The sequence below is a fragment of the Pelecanus crispus genome, chromosome 2 (genome assembly GCF_030463565.1).
Source record: "Pelecanus crispus isolate bPelCri1 chromosome 2, bPelCri1.pri, whole genome shotgun sequence".
Taxonomy (NCBI): domain Eukaryota; kingdom Metazoa; phylum Chordata; class Aves; order Pelecaniformes; family Pelecanidae; genus Pelecanus; species Pelecanus crispus.
This window is the reverse complement of record NC_134644.1, coordinates 17074049-17086296: the sequence shown is the minus strand read 5'-3', so window position 1 is coordinate 17086296 and position 12248 is coordinate 17074049. Positions and strand designations below refer to the sequence as shown.

Sequence of the window (12248 nt, the reverse complement as noted above, 5' to 3'; positions counted from 1 at the left end):
CAGAAACTGTTGGTATGCCAGCATGCTGTTTAACTTGCTCCTACCTTATCGTTGGTGTCCAACACAATTGTGCTGTGCCTCCATTTTGTTAAAACTATTGGTTCTTGTAGCCTCCTGTCCAGACTCCTACTCTTTATTATATCTCTCTGCTGCTGTGGTGAAGCATTATACTAAAGAAGAGAAAAATCAAACTATAAGTAGAATATAATTCATGCAAACAAGACCTGTCATACCATTCATACACCTTAACATGCAAACTTTCAGATTCCTGATGTCACCCAAGGGTGTGAAAATAGCCTTGGTTTTATTTTGCCTTTAGTCTTTAGAACTGCCCTTTCTGCTGTAGTCCTCTCCAGGGCAGTAACTAACACTGGCCTGTCAGGACAATCCTTTCCCTTGGCAAATAGATGTTCGATTTCTTGTGCAACAGATTACTGCTGGTTTTGCAACCAACCAGCATCCTGAGAACCACCATGGAATTAAGAGTAACTACAAGATTTAAACATTCACTCTTCATGTTGCACTGACAGTACTGTACCACCTCTCCAGCTCTTGTGTAAGAAAAGGAAAACCCTGTTGTCCTGCAGTATCCTGAATTGGATACAATTCTCTTTGACCCAAAGGTTTTGGATGCCTAGAAGAGGAAACATGGGGATGAGGACTTGCTTTTTCAGAACTATGACATCAAATTACTTATAAAAGGATTTGCTGGCGTGGAATGCACATAAGCATGGAAAATAAATATTTAGCAGGGAATAATTTTAAGACTCAGCAGAGCTGTAATAGCCAGGGAGAGAAGGGATTTATCATAGCATCAGTTTTCTAATAACTCAAGAGCATCCAAAGATGCACAGGCTGAGAAAACATGAAGGCCATGAGAAGGACCCAGCATTTAATTAGATCTCAGCATTTCAGCATACTTACTAGTAGCATTGCCATTTTAAATCATCACCACCACCACCACTGAAGTAGCATTACCAAGAATTATAAAAATATTTCAAACAAACAAAGTTCAATACTGAAAATACAAAGAAGAAAAGACAACATCAATGTATGGTTTGGACTTTTTTTTAAAGTCATTAAAAATCTCATTCTTTCTATTCAGCATCGGACGACTAAAATCTGCATATAGAAAGAAACATAAGGCAGGATTTGCCGAGTCATGTAAAGGATTAGAATCCACTGGGTAAGCAGTAACAAAGGAAAGTGCCCTTTTTATTTAAGAAGGCTAAAGCAGTAATCTTTGCAAGCATGATGAATTCTACACTTTTGCTACTGATTCCTACTGTAAGCTCAGAGCCTCAGGTCTTCAACGACCTGAATAACCTATGCCTACGCATACCAAAGCATGGCAAGGTTTAACCTAAATGCTAAATTTATGCTAAATTGCGTAACACAGTTACATTTATTGCCCAAATAAAGAATCAGCATTATTACTGCCATGGCAGACACTATGCTTGTGTTAGCTTTGTATTTTATTGTGAATAGAGTTCATGCTCCAATAAGTCAATAGATGCTTAAAAGGTAAATGATAACTTCAGTGTTTCGTTAAATTATTTCAATATGCACAACAGTAGTAAAATACTCCCAAGTAAATGGATCTTGCAGTACTGAGAATAAAATCGGTCTGTGCATGAACTACCAAAAATGAATTGGTTGTGACGGTAGAGATTCACTTCTGAGATTGCACTGACTTTGTATGGGGTTCAGCACATTTACACTCACATGACAACGGCTTCTTTATAATGGTGAGGTTTAAGCAATGCTCAGTTTGTTCCCTTGTTAAATCAAAGCTGAACCATCATTCATGCTGCAAGGCATCTAATACCAGCTTACTTTCTTGTTATGGAAGTATCCAGTCAGCAGATGCTCCTACAACTCAACCTGTGTCAGCAAGCTAAGCAATATATGCAGCAAGATTGCCTGTATTGCAACTAAAATCTAAACAATTTTCAGTGAAACTATGTCTAAATCGCAGAAGGTTGCCATAAACCGCATTCCTTGCGGCAGTTCTAAAGCATTTCAGTGAACAATTCAAATACATTTCTTGCTATGAAACAGAACCATTTATTTCAGAAATATATATGCACACTTCAGTGACACTAGTGAATATTATTTATGGAAATCCTCCATGCACCTTCCATTTGAGTAACTGGAAGAGTTTAAGTTTAAACAGTCATAGATTTAAAGTAATTTTCCTTGAATTTAAACCTATATTAAGGGTTGGGATATAGGCACAAGCCTAATTACAGGTGATCTATATTTAAAAGGCACCTTTGATACCATCACAAGCCACCAAGAGTCAACTTAGCTAACAGACAACCCCATCTTGAAGGAGAAAGGGCCTGTAAAGCAACATGAAATTCTAGCTTTACAAAACATTTAACAAGAAAGCAAAGCAACAGTATGTGGAGCTCATTAACAAAGCACTGCTAACAACCCAGAACACTGAGCCCTGTATCTTAGCAGCTTAAATAATTTGCATTGGTGACACAGTGTTAGTAAACTAACAAGTCTTTAAAGGGAACATTTGACATTTTTGCCCCATTTTCTCACAATAGAGGTGTCAAGTAAACACTTTTCACTCAAGCATTTATGGGGTTGGGGAGGGGTGTTTTATTCATTACAAGTAGTAGAACACACTACTAGAGGAAAAAAGAGAAAGCTTGGGCCCAAGACAAGCTTCTACTTTTAAAATAAATTGATTGATCTGTGATGCCTAAAGAGAATGACAGTGAGATACAGATACTGCTTCAGACTCTGCATTATCCAACTGAACTAGCCATCCTCTAGACCGGGTAGAGCCCACTGGCTACAGAGAAGTAGCCAGAGCTTTCAGTGACCAGGTCAGATGCATACGGCCCTGCCACTCTTTGGTCTGCTCCACCAGCACCACCTCTGCCCCTCAATCCTCCTCATTCAAAAAACCTTGCAGAACAGTTTCAGGTCAGATTAACTTATCGACACTCCAAAGGACTCCTACCTGCAGAGCTGTTCCCTCTCCTACAGGTGTTTGCAGTATTTCCTACTGTTTATCAGCAACGATAAGCAGCTAGGTTGGGCTCTCCTTCCCTCATGCAAAAATCATATTTTTACATAACTCTAAGCAGGCTTTTTATGCCCAAACCTTGGTATAACCTTGAAGACAGAGATCAGGCAAGAGCCATACAATCCAGTAAAACCGACCCATTCCAGACTACACATTGCCTGGTAGGACGATCTCTGCAACACCATGTGCTTTGACATTGCACCCCCAGGAGATGCTGTTGTTTTCTTAATTCTAAAGCTTTTTATAATGTAGCACAGAACTCCAAATGTGCACACTAGTGCTCCTCGAAAGTCCTCCACAAACTCAAACTTGTCCCATTACATTAACCCCTCCAGCACATCACCTCCGTTTGCTCCCCATTTGACTGGGAGCACCTCCTATCAGGAAGGAGTACACGAGCAAGTTGTTCATACTCTGCCTGCATGCACCAAGTAACACGGACTTCTTGTTACAACGGCTCTTGGCATAGGGTAAGCACACCAGTGGTGTAAATTTAGGTCACATGGGGTTATTTTCATTGCTGAATTCGCTCAATGCCTTCACCAGCTACTTAAAAGCCTCCTTTGCCTTGGTATAAAAATTTCTAACCCTCTCAGCTGGCCAAGTGATTTATATTTCATGGCTCAAGGCTCTGTCCTAGCCTAATTGTGACTGAAATAAATATAACACCTCTGAGTTATTTGTAGCAGTTGTCCCCATTCTTATGGAGATGACACAGATCTGTCAGCTTTAAGAAACAGAAATAAGATTCTTCTTTCTTTGTGTTAACATCTTCAGCCAGATGAAAGAACTGGGTGGGTGAATGTAGAAAAGAGTGAAACTTGGTAAAGACCAGAAGTTAAGCATTTTACCTTCTCGCAGTCAGAGATTAAAACAGCAGCACTTAAAAATATTCTGAACTCCTAGTACCTTTATATACTCTACCATATTATTTGCAGTTGTTCCAATACTGTCTGAAATCAAAGATTCAAAAAAAAAAAAAAAGTTGCCTCAGAACAAACCCACTCACCAGCGCTACTGCTGCCACTGGCTTTGAATAAACTTTATGGTGCTGTGATTGACTTAACACCTGTTACAGGTTTTGCCTTTCTGATCAACTAAACCAATGACACACTTTTCTTAGCCTACATAAATAAAAGAAGAATTTTTGTCTTTAAGGATTTCATCCCTATCCCTTCCCTTTCTTTCTTTAGAGAAAGCATACTCCTCATTCTCTGCTGTAGGACATCTGGGTGGCAGCAGTTGGAGGCATCAGCTGCACTGAAGGAACAGAACCTATGGAGAGCGAGGAGACCACTGGGAGAAGCAGCTAGATCTCAAATGCAGAAGTGATTGAAGGACACATCTGTATAACCTACTTTGTTGACTTTGCTGCCCCGGACATCCACTGCTTCACCTTCTAACCCTCAGGAACGCTAAGGCCGCTGATCTTTGAAGAAGAGCTCCAAGTCAGCACTTGTCAAGTCAGCCACAGGCCCTGCTGCTTGCCCAAGCAAAAGCTGGGGGCACTTTTCCCCGCTCTCTTCTTACTTGGAGGAGAGGAGGGCGGTGGGAACCACCAAACACCAGGACAAACGAGGAAGACCAGACCACTCTTGGATACAAATATACACATTAAAAAGAAAGAAAAAAAAAATCTAACTACCTTCTCAGATGTATCTCACATTTGTCATATCACCTGCACTTTTATCCTTAAAAAAACCTCTATATCCTCACATCAACTGAGACTGTCTCGACTTTCTCAGACTAATCCCAAGTTTTATGACAAGAATGCGAAGATTATTCACTATTGCTGACAATGCCGTTTAGTGCATTGACTTACAGTAGATGCAAGCGCCAACACACGACGTGTTACCTCAAATTAAGTAGCGCTGCTCAGACCAAAACCAGTTGACACTGACCATAAGACAGCCTAGACCCTATTTACACATTCTCATCTTTATTTTCTTTCACCATTTGATTGCATGACATCTTCCCAATATCACCAGCATCGTGTTTTATTGTAATTCATGCAGCATGCTCTGTTTGACAGCATTCAGGTCTCCCGCAGGAAAAGCATTCACCTGAGTATCAGAATTGAGGCCCCTGAGCTCCAACTCCATGCTGACAGTGCACAGAGTGAATTAAGACTGCTGGTCTCACAGGACAGCCAAACATGAAGCTCCTCTACCTAGCGACTCCTCTCTGGATACAGCGAGGGGACCTAATGCTGCAGGAACTTCTGAGAAGTGTAACTGCAGCGTAAGTCTGTAAATATTAACACCAAAACTATGAGTTCACTCCAGATGCTTATAGTACAAGCATTTACTTTCAAAGTCTTCTCTTGGATCAGAGAGCTTGGTCAGAGGATGGCCAGTCCTCATGCTGTTATGCCAGATATCAGCCTAGGAACACATTTTGAAAATTTGAGAGACTGCTAATTGGTATCTCTAATTTTTATTAGGTTTCCTTCTCTTCTTCCCCTTGAGCTACTTACTCAATATTTATTACACAGTTTTCCTCAACTTTCTGTCATTTTGATAGATTACTTTTTTTAAACTTTAGAAATTAGAGAGTTCTCATTCCGGAGATCAACTTAACTTTTCCCCCCCCTCAATACAGATTTCCTATTTGCTTGAATTCTAAAACTCGTATTAGAAAACTACTAGGTTTCTAGAAGAGGTTTGTAGCCTTTCTCAACATGATTTAGATATTACTCATGCACTACACAGGTAATAAGCGTATTTTATCATAGCGAACTATGCAGAAAAGAACTTTTATTTGCTGTTTTACTACTTTTTTAATAATTGGCAAGAACCACAACTGAATGCAGCAGAACGTACAGGAGAAAATGCAAAGTCTTCAACCATAATTTGTACTACATCTTGCAAAAGATTATTATCCATTTTAAAGAATAATTCAGTATGTTCTCTTCCACTGCAAAAAGCTGGGTCACACTCATGAGTCTATTGAGACTTTTCAGCAGTTGTCAAAGCTACTCCATCTGAGGCATCATTTTTAGCCAGAGGCATTCAGCTATTCCTAGATGTTATTTAAATATGCGTGACTGGAGGGCTTTCTATAAGACTGTCTAAAGTAATTTGTTTTGTAACTGCCCCCCAAACATATACCCTCATAATTTTTTAAACACACATACAAGAATACTGGAAGTGTTATTCCCGAGCATGTTCACATTTACAGTTAATGCTAGAACAGTGAAGATTTTTAATGTTATTTTATTAGCTCAGCTAATGTGCTATTTCCAGAAACCTCTGGATGATTTTTAGTTCTAATGAAGTCCAGAGTATTAAGAAACATCTAACAAAAGGATTCTCTTCTTGTTCTGGTTCAACAGCATTATATGACCATGTTATTCCATCACTTTATTTCACAACAAATTTTGGAAGGCAATATTTGAACTAAATACAATGGGAAAAAAATTACCAAGAGAGGGTTTTTTTCCTAGTAAGTAAGAGTTACAATGCTGAAGTCTTTTTACAGTTTTCTCTCACCACTCATGACAGTTTTCAATATAGATTATTTTTCTTCAAAGCAGTTCTGCGGTCTATGCTGCCTTTCCAGTTCCTCTGTTCCTAAACACTTTCGGAACCAGCTTCAGTAAGATTTTTGAGAAACCAATAGTCTTCAATCACGCTTCAATTACTCACAAGTGTAACATCTCTGCTGTATGTTCTTCCGATAGTTACATGAACTACCTAAATCTTTTGCTGAAATATTCCACCTATTCCACCGCATTTGAAGTTAAAAGCTAAGTATTTCCTGAAATACACAGGCTCTTGGACAATGAATCCAAGAGTCAATTGCTCATTTACTTCTGTTAACCTCGTATTTGCTGCCACGCAAGATTTACTAGTTTCAAGAAGGAATTAGAGTACATTCTGCCACAATGGCTCATGAGAAATAATTTTCAAGGAAAATTTGTAACAGCAGTGTGTGATGATTTTCATATAAACAAGAACTAAAGCACATCAGATCACAAAACGCCAAAACAGAGGCTGTATTTTATTCCGTAGGTGGCTATTGATACAACAGAGCTCAGATGTTTGTTTAGAACCACTAGAATATCATGCAGTAATGCACAAATTCTAGACTCCACCCCTTTATGCTAATATGCCTCAGGTAACAGTTCTGGATTATCTTTGTGACACTGTAGTTGACTTAAAGCCAACTTAATTTGCTCTTTAGTTCAAATCCAAACCCAACCTATTTTAGTGGAAAGCTGTTTCTTCACAGTCAAAACTTTCTGCATTGCAGAAGTCACAGAATGAAGTACCCGAGACATTATTCCCCAAAATTAACTTCAATTATCATACTGAACTAACAATTGCTTCTGGTAAAACCTGGTCTAGCAGATTTTCAGACTTCTAATTAATGTAACAGCTAATGAATAGCTATATAGCTTTTAAAATCAACAGTTACAGATTATATTGTTAGGTTTATGCATGTTACAAAATTTAAGTTATCTAACACATCAGACCACCATCAGAGTATTCATAAAGCTAACTGAACTCTCCAGTGACTCAGATACAAATTCTTTTACTGATGTAATAAAACAGTCTAGTATATAGCTTTATTCATAACTGTCAATGCAAATACTTTCTCACAAATATTATGAAAGCACTATGTATTAAAGTTGCTCCTTTCTAAGTGGAAGTGAGTTAGGACACCATTTTTTGGACTGATGAAACAATAATTGAGAAACATGCTCTTTGAGACACTTAGACACCCAATTCTGTGTGAAACTTTTTTTTTTGTTATGGTCTCCTTACTATGTAGGATTGAACAAACATCCTAATAGCAAGCAAGACATATACAACTACATCATTATGACAAATGTCCTATAGTTTTTCAAAGTGAAAATGAGAATTAAATAGAATTAGGTACATCCTTGGACTACCAAGTGTCCCTAGCTCTGTCACTTTCCTACAAATTCCTATTTTCATTACAAAATTAATAAACAGCAGAACACACTTCTGGTGAAACTGTGTCATCCTCAAAGATACCACAAAACTCTGCTGAAACTTTTGTTTTTCAACACCTGTCTTAGACCTGAATTGCCAAATTTAGAAATTCATGACAGAAAAATAATGCATTTTGGAGGGTACTAAAAATAGACTACAGTTTCTCAGGCACATTTTGTAGTTAAAAAAAAAAAATCTTTTTTCCTATAATATCACAGATATTATTCTGCAGCTTTGCATGAAAAGTTTGGCAAATATACAACATCTTCTTTGATATCTGAATAGTTACATATATATCCATTTTTCATATCCTTGAGGATATTTTTTTTTTCTCTTCACAATCAGAAATTCCACAAAATGCAAGAAATAACCAAGCGCAGTATGTAAGTCCTCTTGTTGTTGGTAACTCCCACTAAAGGCCCCATGGGACATTTATTGAGGAGGAGGGAAAAGCCCCAAGTTGTCAAAGTTTCTTTTTTAGGTCACTCACCTTAGGTAACTCCCATTCTGATCGGGAACCATCAGCGCTGTAGTAGTATGGTCTACCTTGTTCATCTGCATGTTTTATCCACTGTAGAAAGAAATGTGATGATAGGAAATGCAATCAGAGTGACAGTTGTAACATAGTAAATCTCCGATACATGTGATTTAAAGTTAATTTTTAATAAAGTGCCATCCACTTCAGCAGTGTCTAGTGCACAACCTCCATTAACTAACCAAGATTAGTTAGCAATGAGAGCAACACAGTTTTCAGCTTCCTGAAGTGGGTTCACTAATGCTTTTTCCTTCTGTAACTCCTCAGAAAATAGTCCTGCAGTAACACACAAGAGATTGTGATAAACCGATATTTCTGAAGATGGCGTATCTCATTCTTATCAACATTACGGTGTCAGTTTAAGGAAACACAATCTTTGCATCAGATCTGTGTAAGGATTTTATACATAAAATTACAAAATTACAAGAAGCTCAACCAGCAACTGCTGATAATTCAAAAGATAGTTGTACTTGTTGAACAACTCAATTTTTAAAAGATCAACAGGAACACGAGATGCAGTTCCTAAATAAATCACGAAGAAGATAATATAATTTCTGTAACCTCTGTAAGCAACTCCCACAAACAAAGAGTCAAAACTACAACAACTGTGACTAGTTATGCAGAAAGGAAAGAACTGTAATGAGCAAAAGTATACAAGAAGATCACATAAAAATATGCACAGAAACACTCACAGCTCTTGGGTCAAGCAGGTTTCACAAGACTGCCTTCCAATAAACTGTTTGTGATAGGAAACACTGTTTTCTATCAATCCCCGTGCAATTTAAAAAAAAAGTTTGTGTATTCGCCAAAACATAAGTATGTGCTCTACAGATGTTTAGCAGAAATATATTAAGCAGGATAAAATGCCAAAACCTGACATAAAACTCAATTATTTAAAAAAAAAAAAACTTCTTTCAAAAAACAACTTACATACATCAACAGGAGAAGAGTAGGTGATCTAATACAGTAAACAAAGCACTGTTTCAATGAACACTTTTTGAAGTTAAAAAAACGAAATGCAACTTTATAGTGAACAATTAGAAAAATGGACTGCTTTACAAATATAAACATATATGATCATTTTTCCTATGTGGAAGAAATTTTTGTGTGCCCAGAATCACAGTGGTTGTCAGCAGCAATTAGATAATCAGAACAGAACATAAATCTGCTGATATGGCTGTAGTTTAAGAAGTTTGTCTACATCTGAAAGCACTACTGAAAATCTCTAGTAAAGTCAAGGATGAAACTGATAAAGCAGCATGATTTTCAGTTTGAAACCATCCTAACTGGAAGGCCTATGTAGACAAGAACAGCTCTTAAAAGACAGTACTTGGTATGAAGTTCATTCCTGAAGTGTAACCAAGAGGATGGGGGAGGGCAGGAATTTAAAAAATTATACACGATATGTTTGTTTAATATAATCTAATACCCAACTGGAAATAAGAAAGCTTTTTCTCAATAGCAAAGAACATGTATAAGGGGGGAAAAAAGCCAGTTCAGTTGCTAAAATTTCATGCATATTTAAAAAACAAGAGGAGATACTGCTGAGGTATGCTTTTCACTTCTAGAAACAAAATCTGCATTTCTAACAGTGAATTAGTGGAAAAGATTTAGAACACGTGATGAGAAGAAGGAAAAAGTACCTTTTCATTAGTATAGTCATTGGTATATAAGGTTTGACCATGTTCATCCAACTCTTCTGACCAACCCCTTGGAGGAGAACCATACTGACTATCTGACTGGCTGTAACAAGAACTGTGGTCGTTTTCTTCTGATGAAAGATGCTACAAGTAGTCAGAAACATAGAAGGCAGTTTTGAGAATGAAAGCGCTTTAAAATCTGAAAGATCAAAGATTATTTGACTAGAAAGAGAACAGTAATAAATTGCAGGGAGTTCACATTTTTATATCTTACCTTAGAGAATAAAAGATGCATTTTTACAGTACAGAAATATTTGATAATTGGTAGGCCATTTAAAATATTTTCAGAACTGGTTTGTACTGATACAATTTTTTTTTTTAATTCTACTATACCAGATTTCAGCTACTCAAATTTAAACTCTGATTTTTTTTTTGCCAATCTAAATTTTATTCCCACAGATTTACATTACTGAATGATGAACAGAGTTAGCTTCAGTAATCTGCATAGCCCCCAAAACCTTGGGACACCTGCTACCTTGGTTTTCTGGCAATATCATAGCCTTCGTAACTCAATCCTTTTCTTCCCTTCCCAAACAGTATCTGGAAAGACAATAATCCTTAAGGACAACTTGAATCTCCAGTTGCACTTTGGTAGGTCCCAACACTTTACAGTACTTGTGCAATGCATCCTAAAATACTAAGAATTTCCACTCTCCTCCTTCCAACTCTGATGCATGTGACAATGAGCAATGCAAAAGCAAGGCTCTCTACCAGGAGCAGCTAGCAGCGGTGTAAGATTATTTTCTGAAGGTAGAAGCGAATTATAATGTAAGGAACAAGTCTGACACATAAAGTAGAAAAAAGATTTTGCACACACCGATCAAACAATTTCTGTTCCCTCATACACTTGGTTCATCTCCTTGCCAACATATTGTAGTTATTATTCAAAGCATCCATTCTGTGCATTAAAAAAAAAAAAGTCTCCCTGCATTCATCTCCCACAACAATATCTCTATGCCAGAGTCTCCTGAGGAATTCAGTGCAGATTTCCTTTCACACTATCTTGGATCTTCAGCTAGTAGGAGGCATAACAGTTAAGAGAGAACACATCCTGCTCTTCAGAAACGATGATAGTTAAATATTGACTAAGGTTCAATCACACAAAGTATAAGGGCATCCTGATTTCGGTTGGGATAGAGTTAATTTTCTTCCTAGTAGTTGGTATAGTGCTCTGGTTTGGATTTAGCATGAGAATCATGACAACACACTGATGGTTTAGTTGTTGCTAAGCAGTGTTTACACTAAGTCAAGGACTTTTCAGCTTCCCATGCTCTGCCAGGCGCACAAGAAGCTGGGAGGGGGCACAGCCAGGACAGCTGACCCCAACTGCCCAAAGGGCTATTCCATACCATATGATGTCAGGCTCCATATAGAAGCAGGGGGAGTTGGCCGGGGGGCAGCAATCGCTGCTTGGGGATGGGATGGGCAACCGTCAGCAATAATAATTTTTTATTATTATTCTTTTATTTCAACTATTAAACTGTTCTTATCTCAACCCAAGAGAGTTTTCTCACTTTTACCCTTCCGATTCTCTCCCCCATCCCACCGGGGGGGAGTGAGCGAGTGTCTGTGTGGGACTTAGTTGCTGGCTGAGGTTAAACCACAACAAAGGGTTTGAGGAAAACCATAAAGCAGGAGAAAGGTAGAATTTCCATTTTAAACTAGAAAAAAACCCAAAACTCTCCTGAAAAGCTTAAATCTTACGAAAAAAAATACTGAGGTATCAGAAACTCACCCATTTTTAAAAGTCAGTGTTTTAGAGACTACGTGTTCAGTGACATTTCCAAATGATTATTACACAGGTTTTTGGTGTTACCTTTCCGAGCACCTTACCACTTGTGTGACACAAACTCCCTATGCTGACATGAGCCAGCTTACCAAGCACAGCAAAACCCATGGGAAATTTTCGGGTCATTAATAAAGTAACATGAAAAATGTGAGTATCCTCTACAGCCTACAGAATGCAAGCATCTAAACTATGGATTAAACAATGCCACCTCTCT

The 12248-nt window shown here is 37.9% G+C and overlaps 1 protein-coding gene across 2 annotated transcripts in view; it reads right to left on the bottom strand.

Moving 5' to 3' along the window:
* The window catches only part of ARHGAP12 (Rho GTPase activating protein 12), a 75823-nt gene that overhangs the window by 28787 nt on the left and 34788 nt on the right, over positions 1-12248 (bottom strand). For both annotated transcript variants that reach the window (XM_075728120.1, XM_075728119.1), the window contains exons 3-5: positions 10189-10329; positions 8501-8581; positions 45-170 (exon numbers count right to left, since the gene is read on the bottom strand). In XM_075728120.1, the coding sequence (XP_075584235.1) occupies positions 45-170; positions 8501-8581; positions 10189-10329 (348 nt within the window). The remainder of the gene's footprint in view (positions 1-44; positions 171-8500; positions 8582-10188; positions 10330-12248) is intronic.